We start from the raw sequence: 26,099 nt of genomic DNA, 5'->3' as shown, positions 1-26,099 counted from the left end.
TCCTCCATATCTACTAGGCTAATGGAATTACTGATATAATAAACAAAATATACATCATACATGTACAATGATGTGACTTTTGTTTCCTTCCTCCTCCATATCTACTAGGCTAATGGAATTACTGATATAATAAACAAAATACTCACAAGCTATAATGTTAATGTATCTGTTTTTAGACTTGTTTTCATGTTGATTGGAGGCATCCGCACGTATGGTCCAGCCACAGGTCTGCTTGTTTATATCCTGGAAACAGGTAAAACTATACTGAAAACATTTACCTAACAAATTGGAAAAAATCGAGAAGTTATTTTAACAAGAACCAAAATGAGCTAGAACCAGAAGAAATTTGTGTAAATTTGAGATAAAGTATAATGACTTACAGCAAATTCCTGTGAGAAGCCCACGTCACTATCAGCATGCAGAGACCGCACATGCTGAAGGAAATCTGCGACTGGTATTGGCTGATAACTGATCTCCTCTGTAAACCAATGCATGTCATCGTCTGGTTATCTATATACAGCATGCAATCTTTTAATTTGTAAAAATTGTTCAATCTGATCAATTAACAGCCATAAACAAAATGCCCATCAGTCAACCATTACTTCGAATTCCTTCTGGTAAGTCATCTTTACACATGACAGATGAAAAATTTCATTTTCATTTTCTCTCCATACAAGACTATTAATATCATGTTCTGACAAAAATGCAACAATCAAAACGCCCAATTCCTTAAGAATCTTTCTTTCATCACAAATTCTGATACTGTATAACATGAAACATTCATTGAGTATAAACTTTTGTTGTTTTCGTGGTTGCTATGGAACCCTGAATATTGTTGTAATTATTCTTATATTATTGTTGCAATGGCCCACGAAATAATCTGAAAGCTCTAAATCACCTAAGAAAGTACACACTATCATTGCATGTTGTATATACAGAAGAGAAATCCTTTATTCTCTTCAGTAGGACTTCCACAAATAAACTAAAGACAGAGAAAAAATGATATTTTACTCTTTAACCTTATTTTTGATCTAAACCAAAGTAAGAATTTGTAATCCTTTATTCTTACCCAACGGTTCCGGGATATTGATGACAGTTGTTGGTGGAGAATTGTTGTTGGTAGGGACAGCAAGGTAGTCAAACGCAGCCTGGTAATATTTCCTGCATGTAAGTGACCTGTAATTTATGGAGATGTATTTTACACACTAGACTGGCAGTATTTCTTCAATCATAGAAATAAACACAGCTTTCTTATCAGGTAAAGCAATATCTACAAAAACCTATTCCTGGAAAACTAGCAGAATACATTCACTTCAGGATAAAGTGTAGGGACAACAGAGTGTAGTCTGTCTATAAGCTTATGGCCTCCTTACCTACCATACAATAACTACTAACGAGGACAGCTAGTGGTACAATATCCTCCTTACCTACCATACAATAACTACTAACGAGGACAGCTAGTGGTACAATATCCTCCTTACCTACCATCCAATAACTACTAACGAGGACAGCTCGTGGTACAATATCCTCCTTACCTACCATACAATAACTACTAACGAGGACAGCTAGTGGTACAATATCCTCCTTACCAACCATCCAATAACTACTAACGAGGACAGCTAGTGGTACAATATCCTCCTAACCTACTATCCAATAACTACTAACGAGGACAGCTAGTGGTACAATATCCTCCTTACCTACCATACAATAACTACTAACGAGGACAGCTAGTGGTACAATATCCTCCTTACCTACCATACAATAACTACTAACGAGGACAGCTAGTGGTACAATATCCTCCTTACCTACCATCCAATAACTACTAACGAGGACAGCTAGTGGTACAATATCCTCCTTACCTATCATACAATAACTACTAACGAGGACAGCTAGTGGTACAATATCCTCCTTACCTACCATACAATAACTACTAACGAGGACAGCTAGTGGTACAATATCCTCCTTACCTACCATACAATAACTACTAACGAGGACAGCTAGTGGTACAATATCCTCCTTACCTACCATCCAATAACTACTAACGAGGACAGCTAGTTGTACAATATCCTCCTTACCTACCATCCAATAACTACTAACGAGGACAGCTAGTGGTACAATATCCTCCTTACCTACCATCCAATAACTACTAACGAGGACAGCTAGTGGTACACTTTCCTCCTAACCTACCATCCAGTAACTACTAACGAGGACAGCTAGTGGTACAATATCCTCCTTACCTGCAGCCAATAAATACCAAGATGCACATGAGGATGAAAACAAGGCCACACACGATCCCAGCTACAATGCCAGCTGACATGATTTCCTGTTCAGCCTCCTCCATGGCAGCAGGATCTGGATATAGATATTGAAAATGAAACTATTATTCATAGTATATTGTATAATCATATATCCTAATTATACATTGTATATCAGTTATACATCATACATCCTTGTTATACATTGTATTTCCTAAATATAATCATACATCCTAATTATACATTATATATCAGTCATACATCACACATCCTAACATCCTATTTATGCATCACATATCTTAGTTATGTGTCACATATCATATACATTGTATATCCTTTTTAAGCATCACAATATCCTAGTTACACATCATAAATCTTAGTTATACCTTGTATATCCCAGTTATACCTTGTATATCCCAGTTATACCTTGTATATACCAGTTATACATTGTATATCCCAGTTATACATTGTATACCCTTGTTATACATTGTATATCCCAGTTATACATTGTATATCCCAGTTATACATTGTATACCCTTGTTATACATTGTATATCCTAGCTATACATTGTATATCCCAGTTATACATTGTATATCCCAGTTATACATTGCATACCCTTGTTAACATCATAAATCCTGTTCGTCACAGGGGAAATGTGATGACATCGTTATACAGGTGAGTTATCAAAACAACAGTAACGAGCAGATAAAAGGACCGACGCCCAACGTATATCACTATGGACATATAATACACCCACCAGTCACACTATAATTTGGTAGTATATCACTCTCCGAGTTACATGAATACACAAATATATGGTTTGTATTTTTCTACCTTTGATACCTAATGTATAAAAATGCTCAATGTAATATTTGTGAAATGATCATTTTGTTGTCCTGTATGTGGTCCCCTCTCCTAAGTTTTTTGGTAAGGAATAATGGTTTGAAATTTGTACATGAAAATTAAATCTGGACAGATAACATAATAATTATAGGTCACCACATTCTCATAATGGGCCTTAAGTAACAATTGGTTAATTATTAATATAATATCCTAAATGCATGAAGCATCTAAATTGCTTTTATTTACACTACAGATTAAAACACTACTTGTTTAATACTAGTACTACAATGTTACAACACATCATCAATACAGATATATGACAATACAGCAATATAGTATGTTCCAGGGGTAGAGGTAGTGGTTTATTTGAAGAGGATCCAGGGGGTGGTTGGATGGAGTTCAGGTGAAGTGGATCCAGGGTGTGGTGGGGTTGTGTTCAGGTGAAGTGGATCCAGGGTGTGGTGGGGTTGTGTTCAGGTGAGGTTGATCCAGAAGATGGTTGGGTGGAGTTCAGGTGAAGTGGATCCAGGGGGTGGTGGGGTGGAGTTCAGTTGAGGTGGATACAGGGGGTGGTGGGGTGGAGTTCAGTTGAGGTGGATACAGGGGGGGGGGGGGGGGTGGAGTTCAGGTGAGGTGGATCCATGGGGCTGCTGGAGTGGAGTTAAGGTGAAGTGGATCCAGGGGGTGGTGGGGTGAAGTTCAGTTGAGGTGGATACAGGGGGTGGTGGGGTGGAGTTCAGGTGAGGTGGATCCATGGGGCTGCTGGAGTGGAGTTAAGGTGAAGTGGATCCAGGGGGTGGTGGGGTGAAGTTCAGGTGAGGTGGATCTAGGGGGTGGTTAGGTGGAGTTCAGGTGAGGTGGATACAGGGGGTGGCGGGGTGGAGTTCAGGTGAGGTGGATCCATGGGGCTGCTGGAGTGGAGTTAAGGTGAAGTGGATCCAGGGGGTGGTGGGGTGAAGTTCAGGTGAGGTGGATCTAGGGGGTGGTGGGGTGGAGTTCAGGTGAGGTGGATCCAGGGAGTGGTGGGGTGGAGTTAATGTGGATTGGAGTTAAGTTGAACTCTGAGTTTGTATAATATATAAAGGTATATTCCAGTGACAACATATTATGCATAAAATGCTTCTGAAAATGCAAATTTTCTAAAAAAAAAAAAAAAAAAAATAGCTACAAATACATGCAAACTAAATATGTGCTTAAAATGTGTATTCAAATTATCTTAAATATATTTTTGAAGAAAAAAAAGTTGAGGAATGAAATGAAAAACCAAGACGACTTAATAAAACCATCTCCTTGGCAGTATCCCTATGATACACATTTTAGTGTTACTATGGATACCTCTATCTTTGAGATGAGATTTATTACCAAGGATATTGCTCTTTGTCAAGGTACATAATCATTTTCAAATCCTTCAGCCTACACCTGTTTACACCTGATCTGTCGGCGTGGAGCATGTACAGATGTTAAGGACCACCACGTGACAATGTCAATATTTAATTCCCTGACAATTGCCGGTTATTGAGGGCAGCCATTCATGATTAATTTTAACATTACTGACTCCAATGAAAGTCACCGTGGCTAGTGGCTAAGTGAGGAAGTTCAGGTCAACTTAAGGTCACAGAAGCATATGAGTTCATCAGGCAAAAGGTCAAGACATGATCTTTAGCAGAAATATTGACTTTGTAGATCAATAATGAGGTTCATACCACACTGTACCAGAGATATTTAATAATCATATTTGATGAAAGTCTATCAGTTTTTATTCTTTGGGGAAAATATTATAATTAAATAATGATGAACAAAAGGCCCATGGGCCTTAATGGTCACCTGAGTTTTGAAATATTTCTGTTAATTTGACCCTTTTTGGCCCCGCTCATCAGCCCAGGTGGTCAGTCAGGGCCAATACGTGCATACCATCAAGTCTTCATCCCATGCTGATAACGTTAACAAAGTTAGAATAAATTCAAACAGAAATCAAACAAATGATAGTTAAAATTTAACTTGTAAACTTTACTCCCTCTCCAGAGGAAAACGTCATATCCAAGAGTCACGAAATTCACAATTTTGGTAAAGGACCTGAAACCTTTCCATCTGTGAAGAGTATTTGATTCTACCATATTTGGGAGATGAGAAGAAAGTTTTGAAATTTTAGTCAATTTGACCCTCTTTGGTCCCTGGGGTAGTGTAAGGGATGGTGAGGAACTGGTGGGAAAGGGAGGGGGGGTGGGGGGGGGGGGGGGGGGGGGGGGAGACAGATAACAACATTATAGATAGATAGCTCCAACAAACAGAATTTTCATGCAACTGGTAGGAGTATTAATTTGTTTGACTAAACATATACAAGTCCTCTTTTAACGAATAAATATAAGTCATCAATAAATTGTGCTATAATATTCAATAAACTGTTGTCTTCTGATTGTATGACATCACCATAAACTGTTGTCTTTTGATTGTATGACATCACCATAAAATGTTGTCTTTTGATTGTATGACATCACAATATACTGTTGTCTTCTGATTGTATGACATCACCATAAACTGTTGTCTTTTTACTGTATATCGCAATATACTGTTGTCTTTTTACTGTATGACATCACAATATACTGTTGTCTTTTGATTGTATGACATCACCATAAACTGTTGTCTTTTTACTGTATATCACAATATACTGTTGTCTTTTTACTGTATGACATCATCATAAACTGTTGTATATTTTATTGTATGACATCATCATCAACTGTTGTCTTTGGAATGTAGTGTCATCATTGAAGGTCATGCAAATAGCACAGGCTAATGGCAATGAGTCAAATGAATAAACACATTGGGAGTAACACAATGTTAATAGGCATGTTTAGAATTGTTTTAAGTATTCACACAATAAGTTGTTCTATAGGATGAACAATAGTTAGATCAAATAAATATACAAATTAGTAGTTAGGTACCAAACAGGAACAACAGTGTGTTCACCTAGGAAAGCTTGATTACATATTTCACTCCCTCCTCCTGGAACACCTTTGACATTTATCTTTGACCTAGATAACCATTTAACCTTGACCTTTATATCCATTATACCTTGACCGATATATCCATGTGACCTTCAACTTTTGACATTTATACAAACATTTACAGAAATTATAAGGAATATAAATTATAACAGTCAAATAATCTTATTTTAAAACCACCTTCAGAAGTAGGCTCAATTTATCATCCCTGACTGACCTCAGGAATCACCTCGGATGATATAACACAAATTAATTCGCTGAATTCTCACAATTGATACAAAGTTGTCTCTTTTTAAATCATTCTGACCTTGAAAAGATTGGAGACTGGGTTTGGTAGTGGATCAAGGATAATTTTTGAGAACGTAAAGCGATAGTATGTGATGTTTATATTACAACCTAGTAAATCTTGGGAGATACACCTTGGTTTGGGAGTGGATCAAGGACAACCTTTGGGAATGTAACACCTAGCTAACATTACAGGGTGCAGTTACCATGCTCAGGAGGGAATGAAGCCTTGTGTGGTGTACGTATATATACAATGTCAGACAAAAATAAGGAAAATTAAAATGAAACAGAAACAAAAGTGTGACAACAGTAAGAGGATTTTCACCTGTTTTGATAGTGGTGTTATTGATACAATCTGAAAGGGAGATAATCAAACATTAGTAGAAAAAACACAAGACAGCATGTGATTGGTCGATTACAATTAATGGAAATGCACAAGACAGTGTGATTGGTTGATTACTATTATTGGAACATGAGATGTCATGTGACTTGTTGATGTTAATGGAAACACAATATAGCCTGTTATCGGCTTATTATACTCAATGGAAACACAAGATGTTATGTGATTGGATGATTATACTCAATGGAAACACAAGATGTTATGTGATTGGATGATTATAATCAATGAAAACACAAGATGTTATGTGATTGGATGGTTATAATCAATGGAAACACAAGATGTTATGTGATTGGATGATTATAATCAATGGAAACACAAGATGTTATGTGATTGGATGATTATAATCAATGAAAACACAAGATGTTATGTGATTGGATGATTATAATCAATGAAAACACAAGATGTTATGTGATTGGATGATTATAATCAATGGAAACACAAGATGTTATGTGATTGGATGATTATAATCAATGCAATCAATGGAAAACACTGTAATTAGCTTATTATAATCAACAAAACACAATGTATCATTACAACATTTGATTCCAGTTTGATTGTAATGGTAAAATCAAACATGTAAATAACACATTTTACAGTAAACAAAAACACTTCATATTATAATAGCATATTGAATTGGGTATCTTCAAAGATTCAATCTGACAAGAAATGTGTCTGATAGATGAGAATAATACTCAAAAACAATTATTCCAGAAAAAATGGTTTCAATATAATAATATATCTATATTTACTACCAATGTCTCAACATGATATAGCCATATTACCAATAACGTCACAATATAATTATATAGCCATATTACCACTAACGTCTTAATATAATTATATAGCCATATTACCACTAACGTCACAATATAATTATATAGCCATATTACCACTAACGTCTTAATATAATTATATAGCCATATTACCACTAACGTCTTAATATAATTATATAGCCATATTACCACTAACTTCACAATATAATATAGCCATATTACCACTAACGTCACAAAATAATATAGCCATATTACCACTAACGTCACAATATAATATAGCCATATTACCACTAACGTCACAATATAATATAGCCATATTACCACTAACGTCACAATATAATTATATAGCCATATTTCCACTAACGTCACAAAATAATATAGCCATATTACCACTAACGTCTCAACATGATTATATAGCCATATTACCACTAACGTCTCAATATAATTATATAGCCATATTACCACTAACGTCTCAATATAATATAGCCATATTACCACTAACGTCTTAATATAATTATATAGCCATATTACCACTAACGTCACAATATAATATAGCCATATTACCACTAACGTCTCAACATGATTATATAGCCATATTACCACTAACGTCTCAATATAATTATATAGCCATATTACCACTAACGTCACAATATAATATAGCCATATTACCACTAACGTCTCAATATAATTATATAGCCATATTACCACTAACGTCACAATATAATATAGCCATATTACCACTAACGTCTTAATATAATTATATAGCCATATTACCACTAACGTCACAATATAATATGCCAATTAACCACTAACGTCTTAATATAATTATATAGCCATATTACCACTAACGTCTTAATATAATTATATAGCCATATTACCACTAACGTCACAATATAATATAGCCATATTACCACTAACGTCTTAATATAATTATATAGCCATATTACCACTAACATCTCAATATAATTATATAGCCATATTACCACTAACGTCACAATATAATATAGCCATATTACCACTAACGTCACAATATAATATAGCCATATTACCACTAACGTCTTAATATAATTATATAGCCATATTACCACTAACGTCACAATATAATATAGCCATATTACCACTAACGTCTCAATATAATTATATAGCCATATTACCACTAACGTCACAATATAATATAGCCATATTACCACTAACGTCTCAATATAATTATATAGCCATATTACCACTAACGTCACAATATAATTATATAGCCATATTACCACTAACGTCTCAATATAATTATATAGCCATATTAATATTACCACTAACGTCTCAACATGATTATATAGCCATATTACCACTAACGTCTTAATATAATTATATAGCCATGTCTGTACCACTAACGTCACAATATAATATAGCCATATTACCACTAACGTCTTAATATAATTATATAGCCATATTAATATTACCACTAACGTCTCAATATAATTATATAGCCATGTCTGTACCACTAACGTCACAATATAATATAGCCATATTACCACTAACGTCTTAATATAATTATATAGCCATATTACCACTAACTGTAACACTGATTTAAACATCTTATATCAGACAGGATAATACACTGATAACTACTTACATTTCACATCAGACAGGATAATACACTGATAATTACCGTATTTGACCTAATAAGGGCGTAGGGCACGGGTAATTGACAGTGGGGGCGCCCTTATTAAGATTAGTTATTATTCATCTGTAGGAATAGACAAAATGTGGTGAAAACTTGTGTTCCAGTTACTTAATATGCTGAAAAAAATTGAACACATAAAGTAGTAAAACATTTCACATGAATTATTACTTTTGAACACCATTTTGACACTCAGAGATTTATTTCCTTGAAAAAAGGTAGGGGCGCCCTTATTAGGTCAAATACAGTACGTACATTTTACATTAGCCAGTGGTTAATACACTGATAATTGCGTACATTTTTCAGAATCTGAGACAGTACATCATTTTCAGGAATTTTATCAAAATTTTAGAACCATTTAGTCATCAGCTAAAACTCCATTATGGATGGTAGGAAAGTGTCAGTATAGAAGTACAGTACACAATACTACAGTCACTGCTATCATATGTTGGTATAGTTGGCATATTAACACCATGTTCTGTCATAAACCTGATGGGAGGACATGTTTATACTTTGTTGTTCTATCCTTGGGTTGTTACAGAATGGGTAACTAGATTTTTGTTCTTTCCTACCTTAATTGAAATGAAATCTTTGCCTAGGTCTAAATATGACACATTTGTAGTTTTCCTTCTTAGGGAACATTGTTATACATAATTTTAAGCATGCTGCATATATACACACCACACACAATATCAAACAGCTACAAATGATTAGACACTGATTTATTTACACACTAAATAAACGTAAAGCTCAACAACAAAGCTACAAATGGTACTGACATTTCTACACCCAGTCTAAAACAACAACTAGTAATTATAACAAGGTACAACATGTTTAATAACGCATTATCACCTCTTAAGTGAAATATCGAAGATTACACTAAGGCTTACACTGAAGATTACACTAAGGCTTACACTGAAGATTACACTAAAGCTTACACTGAAGATTACACTAAAGCTTACACCGAATATTACATTAAGGCTTACACTGAAGATTACACTAAAGCTTACACCAAAGATTACACTAAGGCTTACACTGAATATTACATTAAGGCTTACACTGAAGATTACGCTAAAGCTTACACCAAAGATTACACTAAGGCTTACACCTAATATTACATTAAGGCTTACACTGAAGATTACACTAATGTTTACACTGAAGATTACACTAAAGCTTACACCAAAGATTATACTAAGACTTACACTGAAGATTACACTAATGCTTACACTGAAGATTACACTAATGCTTACACTGAAGATTACACTAAAGTTTTCACCAAAGATTACACTAAAGCTTACACCAAAGATTACACTAAGGCTTACACCAGAGATTACATTAAAGATTACACCAAGAATTACACACATTGCTGCACTTTTATTACATGTTCAATCCTCATCAGCTATCATTTATTATCTTTATTTACTATTTTATATCCCCCCCCCCCCCCCCCCCCCCCCCCCCCCCCCCCTCCCCTAAAAAAAAACAAAAAATCATTGATTGATCACATTTAAAAAGTCAATATTTTCATACTAGCGATTTGCTTGCACTTATTTGGCATCTGGATTTAAATACATTAAATTACATTTTATTATATCTATGAGTTTCAAAACATCTGCTATCATCTAAAGATGATATATTTAAGATAAAATTTGCCAAACTTTTACTAACTTTGCACCAATCTGACCTTTGACCTTAAAGGAAAAACTAAAGGTGAAGGTCACAGTGGCCTAATAACAGAACTTCAAGCTATCTATGAGTGATATGAAGTATCGGTTAAGTTTTGTCCTGATAGTTTACAAGTTAGAATGTAATGCATTCTTTTTCTCTTCTTCAAACCCTATATTATGAATTGTTGGATGAGTTTTTATTTCTGGCATCATCATGTGGACATTTTTATAATCTTTTAAATATTTGGGATTACCTGCAATCAATTTGTATTTGGGTAAAAAAATTAAAAATGCTAAAGTCAAATACTTTAATTATGAAGGTTTTTGTTATGGTATAAGTTACAGCAAACAAACATTACACAGTTGTTATCTTGTGTTATATACAGAAATGTACTTTACTTGTGTCATTTCCATCCGACTGATCTACAACACAGAGAAAACACAGGTGGAGGTGGGACATCACACAGGTGGGACAACACACAGGTGGGACATAAAACAGGTGGAGGTGGGACATCACACAGGTGAAGGGAGACATCACACAGGTGGAGGTGGGACATCACACAGGTGGAGGTGGGACAACACACAGCTGGAGGTGGGACATCACACAGGTGGAGGTGGGACATCACACAGGTGGAAATGGGACATCACACAGGTGGAGGTGGGACATCAAACAGGTGGAGATGGGACATCACACAGGTGGAAATGGGACATCACACAGGTGGAGATGGGACAACACACAGCTGGAGGTGGGACATCACACAGGTGGAGATGGGACATCACACAGGTGGAAATGGGACATCACACAGGTGGAGATGGGACATTACACAGGTGGAAATGGGACATCACACAGGTGGAGGTGGGACATCACACAGGTGGAGGTGGGACATCAAACAGGTGGAGATGGGACATCACACAGGTGGAAATGGGACATCACACAGGTGGAGGTGGGACAACACACAGCTGGAGGTGGGACATCAAACAGGTGGAGATGGGACATCACACAGGTGGAAATGGGACATCACACAGGTGGAGGTGGGACATCAAACAGGTGGAGATGGGACATCACACAGGTGGAAATGGGACATCACACAGGTGGAGATGGGACAACACACAGCTGGAGGTGGGACATCACACAGGTGGAGGTGGGACATCAAACAGGTGGAGGTGGGACATCACACAGGTGGAGGTGGGACAACACACAGCTGGAGGTGGGACATCAAACAGGTGGAGATGGGACATCACACAGGTGGAAATGGGACATCACACAGGTGGAGATGGGACATCACACAGGTGGGAATTGGAGGATTGGCATCACTTAAATAGAAGAGGTATCACACTAGTCAAGGAAGGGTGTCACTCAGGAGGTGGAACATCACACCAGCTGGCAGATGGGTATCACATTGAAAGGTGAGGGGCAACACATAGCTGGAGATTATCACACAACTGAGAAGGGGCATCAAACAGATGGAAGAAGAGCATCACACATTAGGAGGGACATCACACAGATGGGGGAGGGGAAACAATAGGTGGAGGAAAGCATCATACAGATGGAGGAGGTTTGTCAAACAGATGGGGGAGGAAGTCACACAGGTGGTGGGGCATCACAAAGCTACAGGAGGGGCATCTTACAGGTGGAGATGGGTCATGCCACAGGTGGGGGAGGGGCAACACATGGGTGGAAGAGAGGCATCACATAGGCGAGGGAGGGGCAGCACATTGGTTTGAACAGAGGCATCACACAGGTGAGGAAATGCATCGCACAGTGGAACAATGCATTATTCACTCAAAGAATATAAACAAAAATTGCTTGTAGTATTATTCAAGCTAATAACACTGCCCCATTCCTCAAAGTCAGATTAATCTATTTGTTTTTCTCACTACATAAGATATTACAGCAATATATACAAGTAAACATACATGTGCAGCAATATGTTGGAATTTATATTGATAAATATACAAAGTAGAGACAGGGAGCAATCACACTCCAGTCCTAAATTGTTTACGTCCTAGGATTTTATATGTCAGGATACACAAGGATTTCAAATTGAAAAAAAAACTTTAAAAACATCAATAATTTCAAAACCAGGAACACAAATCATGTGAAACTTTAATTTAGATGATTCTCATCAACAGGATTTTCAAAAACTGATATTAGGTTTTGAATTGGCTATGATAATCTAAGGTCCTAGATTCCAGTATTGCTATGAAGAATTTTTTTGGGGGGTAATTAAAAGACTTTTTTTTAAAAAGTGGAATCCTCAAAACTCCCAACCTGACACCATGCAAGATTGCTGTCCTGAAACTACAGTTTTAAAATAATCACAATAAGGCCGAAATGTAGGAATGAAGAAAAGTTTGGGTGAGTTATATGCTATAGTTAGGCTGATGAGTTCTAAAACACTGTACATGTCAGAGAAACCACTGGATAATTAGCTAACAGACAGACCAAAGATCGTTTTGGTCTCTGTACTACAAACAAATCATGCTTCCTATAGGTTCCAGCAGGCTCCATTCCAGACAATTTTAAGAAATAATTATTAAGTAATCACTTTGTCATACATTTTGAAACTGTAGATTAAAAATTAAATGTCGGTTACACATATATAAACTCTACAAACATGCAAAGTCACAACAATAAACAAGACATGCAGGAGGTAGGAACATCTTAAATTAAACACACAGTACCATGATTTCCTGTATATTGCTAACTCAAGGGTATAGCCCGCGGGAAGTAAATTAAGGCATTTTTTATGCTCTTGTAAAATAAATTCCAGATCGTCAACAGCGACGATGATCTACCACTTGCCCAGATTGCCCGCGGGTTATATGTCAACAGCGATGATGATCTACCACTTGCCCAGATTGCCCGCAGGTTATATGTCAACAGCGATGATGATCTACCACTTGCCCAGATTGCTCGACTAGACCAGGGAAATCTGGATTAATTTTAAAGTGATTCTGAGCCATCGGACTTCGACGGATGGTGACTTCGTGATTTACCGATGATGTTTTGAATGATGGAAATCAGACACATATGATGGAAATATTGTGCTTATTTTGTAAATATATATAACTAAAGCTATATATAAACTTATCAATGATATTTTTTGTTTACAAACAGCGTAAATCTAGCTTATATATGTATGAATATCAGCACATTGAAATCAGTTACTTCATCTGCTGTTTCAACACAAATGGAAACATTTAACAACATAATATAGCCTTTCTTTTTTTTTTATTTGGTGAAAAAGAACCAAAGATAACCTGCATCGGCAGATAGCCCACTGTAGCCATCTTCTGATGTAAAAAATTGCCTAGCCCGCGGGCAATACACAGGAAATTACAGTAAGCTGTTTCTAGAGATCTGGACCATGCAAGTGTGAAGAAAACAGTTTTCATAAGTAAACAGGGCTGTTTTTGACAGAATTCTTTTCTCATTTTCTTCATTGAAATTACTTTGCCATTCATATGCAAGATCAGAAAGCAAATTTTCTTCTTGCATAATGTTTAATAAAACATGTACAATCAGAAAATCTTCCTGCATTGTTTGTTGACATGGACGATAGAAATGAATTTTCTTCTTTCATAATAGTTCAGGTTTTCATAGAGCTTAATCGACAAGTTACTACAACAGAAAAACAAATCAAAATGAAGGTAAAATTACTGATGATCAAAGTGGGAAGCATCATCCCCTACATGTAATGATAGAGAAGAGGAGAGAGGATTAAAATCTATAACTAGGATCCACGGTCACCATTCACAATGCTGGAAATGAGACAAAAGTCCAAGGTGAAACATGAGTACATGTGTCGTTGGAACAAAGATTATAGGATAGTCACCTTCGATTGTTTCATTTTGAGTATCTCCTGTAAAAAACAGAGGTGTGTGAGGTTTAATTCCGAGTAATAATGGGTTATTGTTTATATAAAATGTATGATTTGTTAATGTGCTAAAGAAAAAGTCTGAAGGACTCTCCATGATGAGATACATTATATATATGTGTTAAAATGAAATACATCAGATACCCTCCAATAACTAACCCAACAAAACATACAAACAAGGTATTAGAGATTACAGGAGTTTTCTAATACCATCGTTCAGTGTCACTACAAAGCCATTACAACGTATAAAATGAATTGAAAACAAACACTTGTGACAAATGATCAATGTTATGTATAAGATGATCATACGTATCACCATCTGAATGAATTTAGATTTTACTGGGGTCATGGATCATGGAGGTTCCTGATGAGAGGAATAAACTGATCAGAACAAAGAGATGTATTACTTCCCTTTGTTGTAGAAATACTGCAGAAAAACAATAACTCTAGGACAAGAATTAGCTGCCTTTTAATCTAACTGAAATTAATTTCCCAGGTACATGTAATAGATCAAACCTACTGCCACAGGTAGTACCACTGTAATGTTTTGGGGTTTTTTTTTTTTTACTCTGATTGAATACTTTCTGGTGTTGAAATCTAGTAAAAATAATCTGTTTAATAGGAAACATTCCCTGTGTATAAACATTTCGCTGTTTTTGTGGAACCACGGAAAAAACATATATTGTTGTATGTATTATCGTTATATCATTATGGGCTAACCAGGAAAGTTTGTATCCACAAAATAATTTGAAAGCTCCAAACCACAAAAAAAGTACACAAACACGTTATACAGTAAATGGTACCTGTACAACTGAGAGACCGACACTGGACAGCACTTCTTATCAAAGAAATGTGGTTATTTAGTCAATTCCCTATACACAGATGTTTCTCAGAAATTAAAGATTTTCTGGTTTTTCAAGAAGATTTGCAATGTCATCAAAAACACCATATGTACATCAAAGATATAAAGAAAATAAAAAACAATGTTTTCACAGACAGAGGATCCCTTTATAAGTATCTAAAGAAATGTCTGGGTTATTCACCTTACAGGAATCTGTACCAAATCATCTGACTTATTACAGATAATATAAATAATGAAGCCAACATAATTATGATAACCAATTAGAACATATTTTGTACATATCTTTACAACATCACTAATCTTCACTATATTAGATGAGACCAAATATTTCATTGTCAGGCGACACCAAACATTTCATTGTCTGGCGACACCAAATATTTCATTGTCCGACGACACCAAACATTTCATTGTCTGGCGACACCAAACATTTCATTGTCTGACGACACCAAACATTTCATTGTCTGACGACACCAAACATTTCATTGTCTGGCGACACCAAACATGTCAAAACATGTCACTGTTTCAGTAAACACCATCAATTCACACAGGTATTAACTTAAGAAATATACAAAGAACATAATTAACAGATCTGGAAATGAACAAATATGTCAGCTGGTGTTTAATAATGGAAAACTATTCTGATAATGAAAAGTTTGCCATGCAAAGCAGGTTTCTCTATGTATACAGAATATATAGTTGTTGAGGGAACTGATTAAGAAACAAAGAGGTTATTGAGAATTTGCTGTGGAGATATAATATCTTATTGTGCTAAGGTGTTGTCAGTAATGTTTATTGTTTATAATGACATGCATACCTATAAGTTCAAAGTTTATCCAATCGGTGAACTGTCCACTGTATCTCTGCTGTTTGACAATGCTCTTGGTCACAGCAGCCAGACGTAACTTGTAGGGACGGTTACTCGGCAGGTTGGTGATATTCAACTGTGTATCAGAAAATTAAAGTTCATTTGTCAAAGAGCCTCGAGTATCTCAAAATGTTTGGTATCCACAGACAGCCCTTATCACCCCTCTATGTTGAATGGTAGGTATCCACAGATAGCCCTTATCACCCCTCTATGTTGAATGGTAGGTATCCACAGACAGCCCTTATCACCCCTCTATGTTGAATGGTAGGTATCCACAGATAGCCCTTATCACCCCTCTATGTTGAATGGTAGGTATCCACAGATAGCCCTTATCACCCCTCTATGTTGAATGGTAGGTATCCACAGACAGCCCTTATCACCCCTCTATGTTGAATGGTAGGTATCCAGACAGCCCTTATCACCCCTCTATGTTGAATGGTAGGTATCCACAGATAGCCCTTATCACCCCTCTATGTTGAATGGTAGGTATCCACAGATAGCCCTTATCACCCCTCTATGTTGAATGGTAGGTATCCACAGATAGCCCTTATCACCCCTCTACATTGAATGGTAGGTATCCACAGACAGCCCTTATCACCCCTCTACTTTGTATGGTAGCATCCAGATAGCCCTTATCACCCCTCTACATTGTATGGTAGCACCCAGATAGCCCTTATCACCCCTCTTCGTTGAATGGTAGGTATCCACAGACCCTATCACCCAGATAGCCCTTATCACCCCTCTACTTTGTATGGTAGCACCCAGATAGCCCTTATCACCCCTCTACATTGTATGGTAGCACCCAGATAGCCCTTATCACCCCTCTACTTTGTATGGTAGCACCCAGATAGCCCTTATCACCCCTCTACATTGTATGGTAGCACCCAGATAACCCTTATCACCCCTCTACTTTGTATGGTAGCACCCAGATAACCCTTATCACCCCTCTACATTGTATGGTAGCACCCAGATAGCCCTTATCACCCCTCTACATTGTATGGTAGCACCCAGATAACCCTTATCACCCCTCTACTTTGTATGGTAGCACCCAGATAGCCCTTATCACCCCTCTACATTGTATGGTAGGTATATTTAGAGGACTCAATTGATATTTCTATGTATGTAGATATCAATATTGACAACCATTTTCAATTTTTTTCTGTTGCTGATTTGATTCTAATTGATATATTGATCATATAATGAATACAAATTAAATTACAATTCTGACTCTAACTGAACTTACCTTCTGGGTGGGTGCCTCTATGGTGAGAGAATTATGGAAGAAAGAGGTAGTGTCTTCGTACTCAATAACATAGTAATTGACGACGCGATAGAACTTTGTAGGTTGTTCCCACTGTACAAACACACTGTTGGAGCCAGTCACTGTGACATTCAGTCCTGTAGGCCTGCCAGGACCTGAGGATGTACACACAACATAAAATATATCATATTCTGTAACATACAACAATCCCTGCGTGTGTAGTGTTACCTGTGACATACAACAATCCCTGTGTGTTGTGTTACCTATAACATACAACAATCCCTGTGTGTAGTGTTACCTGTAACATACAACAATCCCTGTGTGTGTTGTGTTACCTTTGACATACAACAATCCCTGTGTGTGTTGTGTTACCTGTAACATACAACAATCCCTGCGTGTGTAGTGTTACCTTTAACATACAACAATCCCTGTGTGTGTTGTGTTACCTTTGACATACAACAATCCCTGCGTGTGTAGTGTTACCTGTAACATACAACAATCCCTGTGTGTGTTGTGTTACCTGTAACATACATAAATCCCTGCGTGTGTAGTGTTACCTGTGACATACAACAATCCCTGTGTTGTTACCTGTGACATACAACAATCCCTGTGTGTGTTGTGTTACCTATAACATACAACAATCCCTGTGTGTGTTGTGTTACCTGTGACATACAACAATCCCTGTGTGTGTTGTGTTACCTGTGACATACAACAATCCCTGTGCGTAGTGTTACCTGTGACATACAATAATCCCTGTGTGTTGTGTTACCTGTAACATACAATAATCCCTGTGTGTAGTGTTACCTGTGACATACAACAATCCCTGTGTGTGTTGTGTTACCTGTGACATACAACAATCCCTGTGTGCTGTGTTACCTGTAACATACAATAATCCCTGTGTGTAGTGTTACCTGTGACATACAACAATCCCTGTGTGTGTTGTGTTACCTGTGACATACAGCAATCCCTGTGTGTGTTGTGTTACCTGTAACATACAACAATCCCTGTGTATGTTGTGTTACCTGTGACATACAACAATAGCTGTGTGTGTTGTGTTACCTTTGACATACAACAATAGCTGTGTGTGTTGTGTTACCTGTGACATACAACAATAGCTGTGTGTGTTGTGTTACCTTTGACATACAACAATAGCTGTGTGTGTTGTGTTACCTGTGACATACAACAATAGCTGTGTGTGTTGTGTTACCTGTAACATACAACAATCCCTGTGTGTTGTGTTACCTGTGACATACAACAATCCCTGTGTGTTGTGTTACCTTTGACATACAACAATAGCTGTGTGTGTTGTGTTACCTGTAACATCTGTTAGAGCTGGGTAGGAATCACTGAACTCTCCATTACCCCCACCGGTAAAGGCACGCACTCTCACTCTGTACTGTGTATACGGTTCTGTCAATACAAATTCTCATAATAACATAAAATGGATGACATACATCACATCAAAATGATAGCTATAGGTTCATATATACCTTGCATAATACCTCATGACTACTGACCTTAAGATTTAGGCATGAATTTGTGTACATCAGGATTTGTCATACTGGCCAATTCAAAGTTTTTAAACATTGTTTACTGGACGTAATATCAATAATGAATTATACCAGTAGGATTTGTGATGCACAAAAATGACCAAGATTGCCATATTTACTAAAGTCTATTGTAACCATTTTGCTTGATGGATGTGAAATATTCAATACAACAAATGACAATAGCACAAAGTCGCCATGTGTGTTTATTACTGTTTCATCACCAAGGTGCCTACTGACTAATCAAACTGTCCTCTCTGACTTATACTTCACCAATCACAACCTACTGAAATCGTGTGACTGCTTCCATGACACCCATGGTTGACTGACCAATCAGAACTCACCGAGATTAGATATATAAGCCTCGTGTTGAGTACTGCCACGATCGCCCAGGTTACGGATAATCATAGATTTGATGGTTTTATTGTGACTCCACTCTAACTCGTAGCCCAGCAGGTTTCCTCGCATCTCATTAGGGGCCTCCCAGCTCAAGTTGAATGAGGTTGACATCACATCAAGTGTGTGAATGATTCTAGGCTTAGATGGCCCTGTGAAAAAATATGATTTAAACTTTACCAATTTGAAAGTTTGAAATTCATGGATTTAAGAAGGAAGAGATCCCATTCATGGATTTAAGTAAGAAAAGATCCCTTTCATGGATTTCCCACAACCAAATAAACCCAACAGGCATTGTGATTGAAATGCATTTCTTATTGATAATATATCGTGGAACTTCCCTGAAAACAATCCTTCTCAAAACCGATTCACCTCTTAATACCAATCGAAAAGGGGATGCATGAAATAAATCCTATTTTATTATTATTCCCAAACTGATCCCACAGAACTCAGATAACCTAATACCGATTTCATGTCCTATGACTAGAGGAGCTTTATGATTTAATTAAGCATCAGTATCAGAACTTATATGATTAGTATATTTCAATAAATTCTACATTCAATGTATATATTACTTTCCATAACATTATCAATGTATATATTACTTTCCATAACATTATCAATGCTATCCCCGAATCATGTCGTATAAAAAAATAAATAAATAAATAAAACAACTTCTCCAAACTGAACCCTCTCTAAACCAGCCAAATATCCATGTATCATGCATGATCGGTTTAGAGAAGCACATGTTTATTTATGATAAATTATTGATGGTTAAATACCTACTGGTGGGTCTTTTTGAGAATAAAACTGATCTGAATCAGGATGTTTTGTTCATTAGTAGTAGAATTTTATTTTATCATTTTGTACAACAATATAAAATACTGATAAAGACGAAGGCTAAAGCTGTACTTACGTCCTTCGGCAGTACGGACCATTATTTCAGCAAATGGTCCAGTTCCAAAGTTGTTTTGTGCCCTTATGGTGATGTAGTAGTTGGTGAATGGTAACAGATTGATGATTGTCAGGTTCTGAATGAAAGAAAACACTGCCAAATTAGTTGTATGATTTAACACTAACCAACAAATAATAAACATAGTTATTTAGAGATAATGAATATGCCCGAATAACTAACAACATAGCTCTTACCTGTATGATTATTTTATAGGCCTTTTCAGTAAAATACAATGTATCAATCTCTATTCCCCAGCTATCGGCAACATTTTCAGTTACATGTTGAAACAAAATTTACATTCAGGCAATATTATTGGTGCATGTTGAGTAACATTGCTACTTCTGGGGATTTTTTTTCAAAATGTCAATTGTCAAAAGTATGATAAGCCTGAAGACCAAAAAATAAGTTCTATTACATAATTAGCCTCCCCTGATCATGAATTGCCTTCGAGATTCATAAATGTCAAGCTGACCATAACACCATCTACACATTAAAATTGAGTAACCAGTTAGACAGTAAAACATGGTAGATTATCTCCTTATGGTAACTGACCGTTTTGTCTTTATTCTCCTCGGTGACAGTCTGAAGGATGTTCAACCCTTCTACATTATATTGTATGACGTAGCCTGTGAGTTCTCCGTTGAGTTCCGAGGGGGGAGGTGGTCGCCACTTGAAGAAAATCTGTGAGCTGTTGTGACTGGTGGCCTCCAGGATCTCCGGCGCTGCACTAGGAGCTGCCAGACAGAAACATTACTTTCAATAGATCTCTGCCATTTTGATTTTGTTACCTTTTCACAGACAAGCACATTTGAAATACTGATGAATGATTTTTGAGGGGGTTATAAATCATACAATTTGGAATGAAATTCTCATTATTTCTTTTCCTAATTTAAAAGACTCATATCCACTAAACATCACAACTAACTGTACAAAATTACATATTGACCTATGACCTACCTTCAGACTTGGTCCAGAAAATCTCGCTCTCTTGGCTTGGCATGCTGCGACCAACGTAATTGACAGCGATGACACGTGCACGATACATTGTATAAGGGAGAAGGTTAATAAAAGTACACGCGGGGGGATCCTTTACGGACATGGCCGTGGACATCTCCTGGGCACTCAACCAATCCATCGTCGCCATTCTGACAACATAATTATATTTCAACATCAGCATGAGCAAGATAATACCTAGTATGTATCTACCCTTAGGCTAATTTAATCAATTTGACAAATAATGTACATCCTAATTAAATCAATTTGACTAATAAAGTACAAATCATTCATAATAAAGGACAATGTATTTATCTTCCCTCAAACATTTGATCAATAATGTATAATGTATTTATCTTCCCTCAAACATTTGACCAATAAAGGACAATGTATTTATCTTCCCTCATCAATTTGACCAATAAAGGACAATGTATTTATCTTCCCTCATTAATTTGACCAATAAAGGACAATGTATTTATCTTCCCTCAAACATTTGACCAATAATGTATAATGTATTTATCTTCCCTCAAACATTTGACCAATAATGTATAATGTATTTATCTTCCCTCAAACATTTGACCAATAAAGGACAATGTATTTATCTTCCCTCATTACTCATTCAGCATTATTCAGGGACTAAAGATATTCCAAGTGCCAATTTTAGAAACAGCAACCTTCACCTTGACCTTAGCTGCACATCTGCACTTTACAGTGTATCAATGTAAAATTCCATTAAGATGGCCTTCTATAAGGGCCTTATATTATGTATACCTGACAGTATATACTCAGTTCTATTTCTATAAACAATGACCTTGACCTTATGGAATTTTTAAACCCCTATTGCAAGTCTACACATCACAGTTTAACAGTATGTAGAGTTTCTGATAGTATGATGTATTTATCTACCCTCATTACTCATTCAACATTATTCAGGGACTAAAGATGTATGGTCCTACCGTATATCTATTGTCCTACCATATATCTATGGTCCTACTGTATATCTATGGTCCTACTGTATATCTATGGTCCTACTGTTTATCTATGGTCCTACTGTTTATCTATGGTCCTACTGTATATCTATGGTCCTATTGTATATCTATGGTCCTACTGTTTATCTATGGTCCTACTGTATATCTATGGTCCTACTGTATATCTATGGTCCTACTGTATATATATGGTCCTACTGTATATCTATTGTCCTACTGTTTATCTATGTCCTACTGTTTATCTATTGTCCTACTGTTACTGTATACTATGGTCCTACTGTTTATGTAGTCCTAGTATCTATTGGCCTACTGTTTCTATGGTCCTACTGTATATCTATGGTCCTACTGTTTATCTATTGTCCTACTGTTTATCTATGGTCCTACTGTATATCTATGGTCCTACTGTTTATCTATGGTCCTACTGTTTATCTATGGTCCTACTGTTTATCTATGGTCCTACTGTTTATCTATGGTCCTACTGTTTATCTATGGTCCTACTGTTTATCTATGGTCCTACTGTATATCTATGGTCCTACTGTATATCTATGGCCCTACTGTATATCTATGGTCCTACTGTATATCTATGGCCCTACTGTATATCTATAGTCCTACTGTATATCTATGGTCCTACTGTATATATGTAGTCCTACTGTATATATATGGTCCTACTGTTTATCTGTAGTCCTACTGTATATCTATGGTCCTATTGTTTATCTATTGTCCTACTGTTTATCTGTAGTCCTACTGTTTATCTATAGTCCTACTGTTTATCTATGGTCCTAATGTTTATCTGTAGTCCTACTGTTTATCTATAGTCCTACTGTTTATCTATTGTCCTACTGTATATCTATGGTCCTACTGTATATCTATGGTCCTACTGTTTATCTATGGTCCTACTGTATATCTATGGTCCTACTGTTTAACTATTGTCCTACTGTATATCTATGGTCCTACTGTTTATCTATAGTCCTACTGTTTATCTATGGTCCTACTGTTTATCTGTAGTCCTACTGTTTATCTATAGTCCTACTGTTTATCTATTGTCCTTCTGTATATCTATGGTCCTACTGTATATCTATGGTCCTACTGTTTAACTATGGTCCTATTGTATATCTATGGTCCTACTGTATATCTATGGTCCTACTGTATATCTGTTGTCCTACTGTTTATCTATTGTCCTACTGTATATCTATGGTCCTACTGTATATCTGTAGTCCTACTGTTTATCTATGGTCCTACTGTTTATCTGTAGCCCTACTGTTTATCTGTAGTCCTACTGTTTATCTATTGTCCTACTGTTTATCTATGTCCTATTGCTTATCTATTGTCCTACTGTATATCTATGGTCCTACTGTATATCTATTGTCCTACTGTATATCTATTGTCCTACTGTATATCTATGGTCCTACTGTATATACATGGTCCTACTGTATATCTATGGTCCTACTGTTTATCTATTGTCCTACTGTTTATCTATGGTCCTACTGTATATCTATGGTCCTACTGTTTATCTATTGTCCTACTGTTTATCTATGGTCCTACTGTATATCTATGGTCCTACTGTTTATCTATTGTCCTACTGTTTATCTATGGTCCTACTGTATATCTATGGTCCTACTGTATATCTATGGTCCTACTGTATATCTATGGTTCTCCTGTATATCTATGGTCCTACTGTTTATCTATGGTCCCTACTGTATATCTATGGTCCTACTGTTTATCTATGGTCCTACTGTTTATCTATTGTCCTACTGTATATCTATGGTCCTACTGTATATCTATTGTCCTACTGTATATCTATTGTCCTACTGTATATCTATGGTCCTACTGTATATCTATTGTCCTACTGTTTATATATGGTCCTACTGTATATCTATGGTCCTACTGTATATATATGGTCCTACTGTATATCTATGGTCCTACTGTATATCTTTTGTCCTACTGTATATCTATGGTCCTACTGTTTATCTATTGTCCTACTGTATATATATTGTCCTACTGTATATCTATTGTCCTACTGTATATATATTGTCCTACTGTATATATATTGTCCTACTGTTTATCTATTGTCCTACTGTTTATATATTGTCCTACTGTATATCTATGGTCCTACTGTTTATATATTGTCCTACTGTATATATATTGTCCTACTGTATATCTATTGTCCTACTGTATATATATTGTCCTATTGTATATATATTGTCCTACTGTTTATCTATGATCCTACTGTTTATCTATAGTCCTACTGTTTATCTATTGTCCTACTGTATATCCATGGTCCTTCTGTTTATCTATGGTCCTACTGTATATCTATGGTCCTACTGTGTATATATTGTCCTACTGTATATATATTGTCCTACTGTTTATCTATGATCCTACTGTTTATCTATGTCCTTCTGTATATATATGGTCCTACTGTATATATATTGTCCTACTGTTTATCTATGGTCCTACTGTTTATCGTTGTCCTACTGTATATATATGGTCCTTCTGTATATATATGGTCCTACTGTATATCTATTGTCCTACTGTTTATCTATTGTCCTACTGTATATATATTGTCCTACTGTTTATCTATGATCCTACTGTTTATCTATGATCCTACTGTTTATCTATGGTCCTACTGTATATATATGGTCCTACTGTATATCTATGGTCCTATTGTCCTACTGTTTATCTATGGTCCTACTGTATATCTATTGTCCTACTGTATATATATGGTCCTACCATATATCTATGGTCCTATGGTATATCTATGGTCCTACTGTATATCTATTGTCCTACTGTATATCTATTGTCCTACTGTATATCTATTGTTCTACTGTATATCTATGGTCCTACTGTATATCTATGGTCCTAATGTATATCTATTGTCTTACTGTATATCTATTGTCCTACTGTATATCTATTGTCCTACTGTATATCTATTGTCCTACTTTTTATCTATGGTCCTACTGTATATCTATTGTTCTACTGTATATCTATTGTCCTACTGTTTATCTATTGTCCTACTGTATATCTATGGTCTTACTTCATTTGGATGACATAAGAGAATATGGGACTATTGTTTTCCTGGTGACTGTGAGCCCAGGTCACAGTGATACTCCTCGACTCTATGTCGGTGATGATGGGTCGCCCTGGGATGGTGGGAACATCTGAAACATTAACGCGGGTCCATTAGAAGGTTAGTCAGTGTAAATATGGCGACAGTGAGAACTGGCATTTCTCTATCATATCTTGGTGTCACTAATAGTCTTAAACTTATACAGACATATGCAGGGTGTATGTTTATTAAATGGTGAAGGTATTCCTGTTACATAATTGTTTTACCAGTTGAAATGTAATTGGACTCCTCTGACAGCAGATACATCTACTGATGGGAGTCGACCTATACCTGGTAAATATATACATACAGCTGAGAGATAAATGTCTGTGAACTTTCACGCACCTATACATTAT

At 36.3% G+C, this 26,099-nt stretch overlaps 1 protein-coding gene across 1 annotated transcript in view; it reads right to left on the bottom strand.

Moving 5' to 3' along the window:
- The window catches only part of LOC117331477 (tyrosine-protein phosphatase 99A-like), an 83,262-nt gene that overhangs the window by 24,932 nt on the left and 32,231 nt on the right, over positions 1-26,099 (bottom strand). The window contains 14 exon segments of the mRNA XM_033890205.1: positions 147-243; positions 381-478; positions 1,070-1,176; positions 2,238-2,352; positions 6,708-6,737; positions 14,734-14,760; positions 16,452-16,578; positions 17,746-17,918; positions 19,078-19,173; positions 19,655-19,858; positions 20,623-20,737; positions 21,214-21,395; positions 21,619-21,806; positions 25,672-25,795. Of these exon segments, the coding sequence (XP_033746096.1) occupies positions 147-243; positions 381-478; positions 1,070-1,176; positions 2,238-2,352; positions 6,708-6,737; positions 14,734-14,760; positions 16,452-16,578; positions 17,746-17,918; positions 19,078-19,173; positions 19,655-19,858; positions 20,623-20,737; positions 21,214-21,395; positions 21,619-21,806; positions 25,672-25,795 (1,683 nt within the window).

This window comes from Pecten maximus, chromosome 7 (genome assembly GCF_902652985.1).
Source record: "Pecten maximus chromosome 7, xPecMax1.1, whole genome shotgun sequence".
Lineage (NCBI taxonomy): Eukaryota > Metazoa > Mollusca > Bivalvia > Pectinida > Pectinidae > Pecten > Pecten maximus.
The sequence above is the reverse complement of the archived record's forward strand: the minus strand, read 5'-3'. Positions and strand labels throughout refer to the sequence as shown.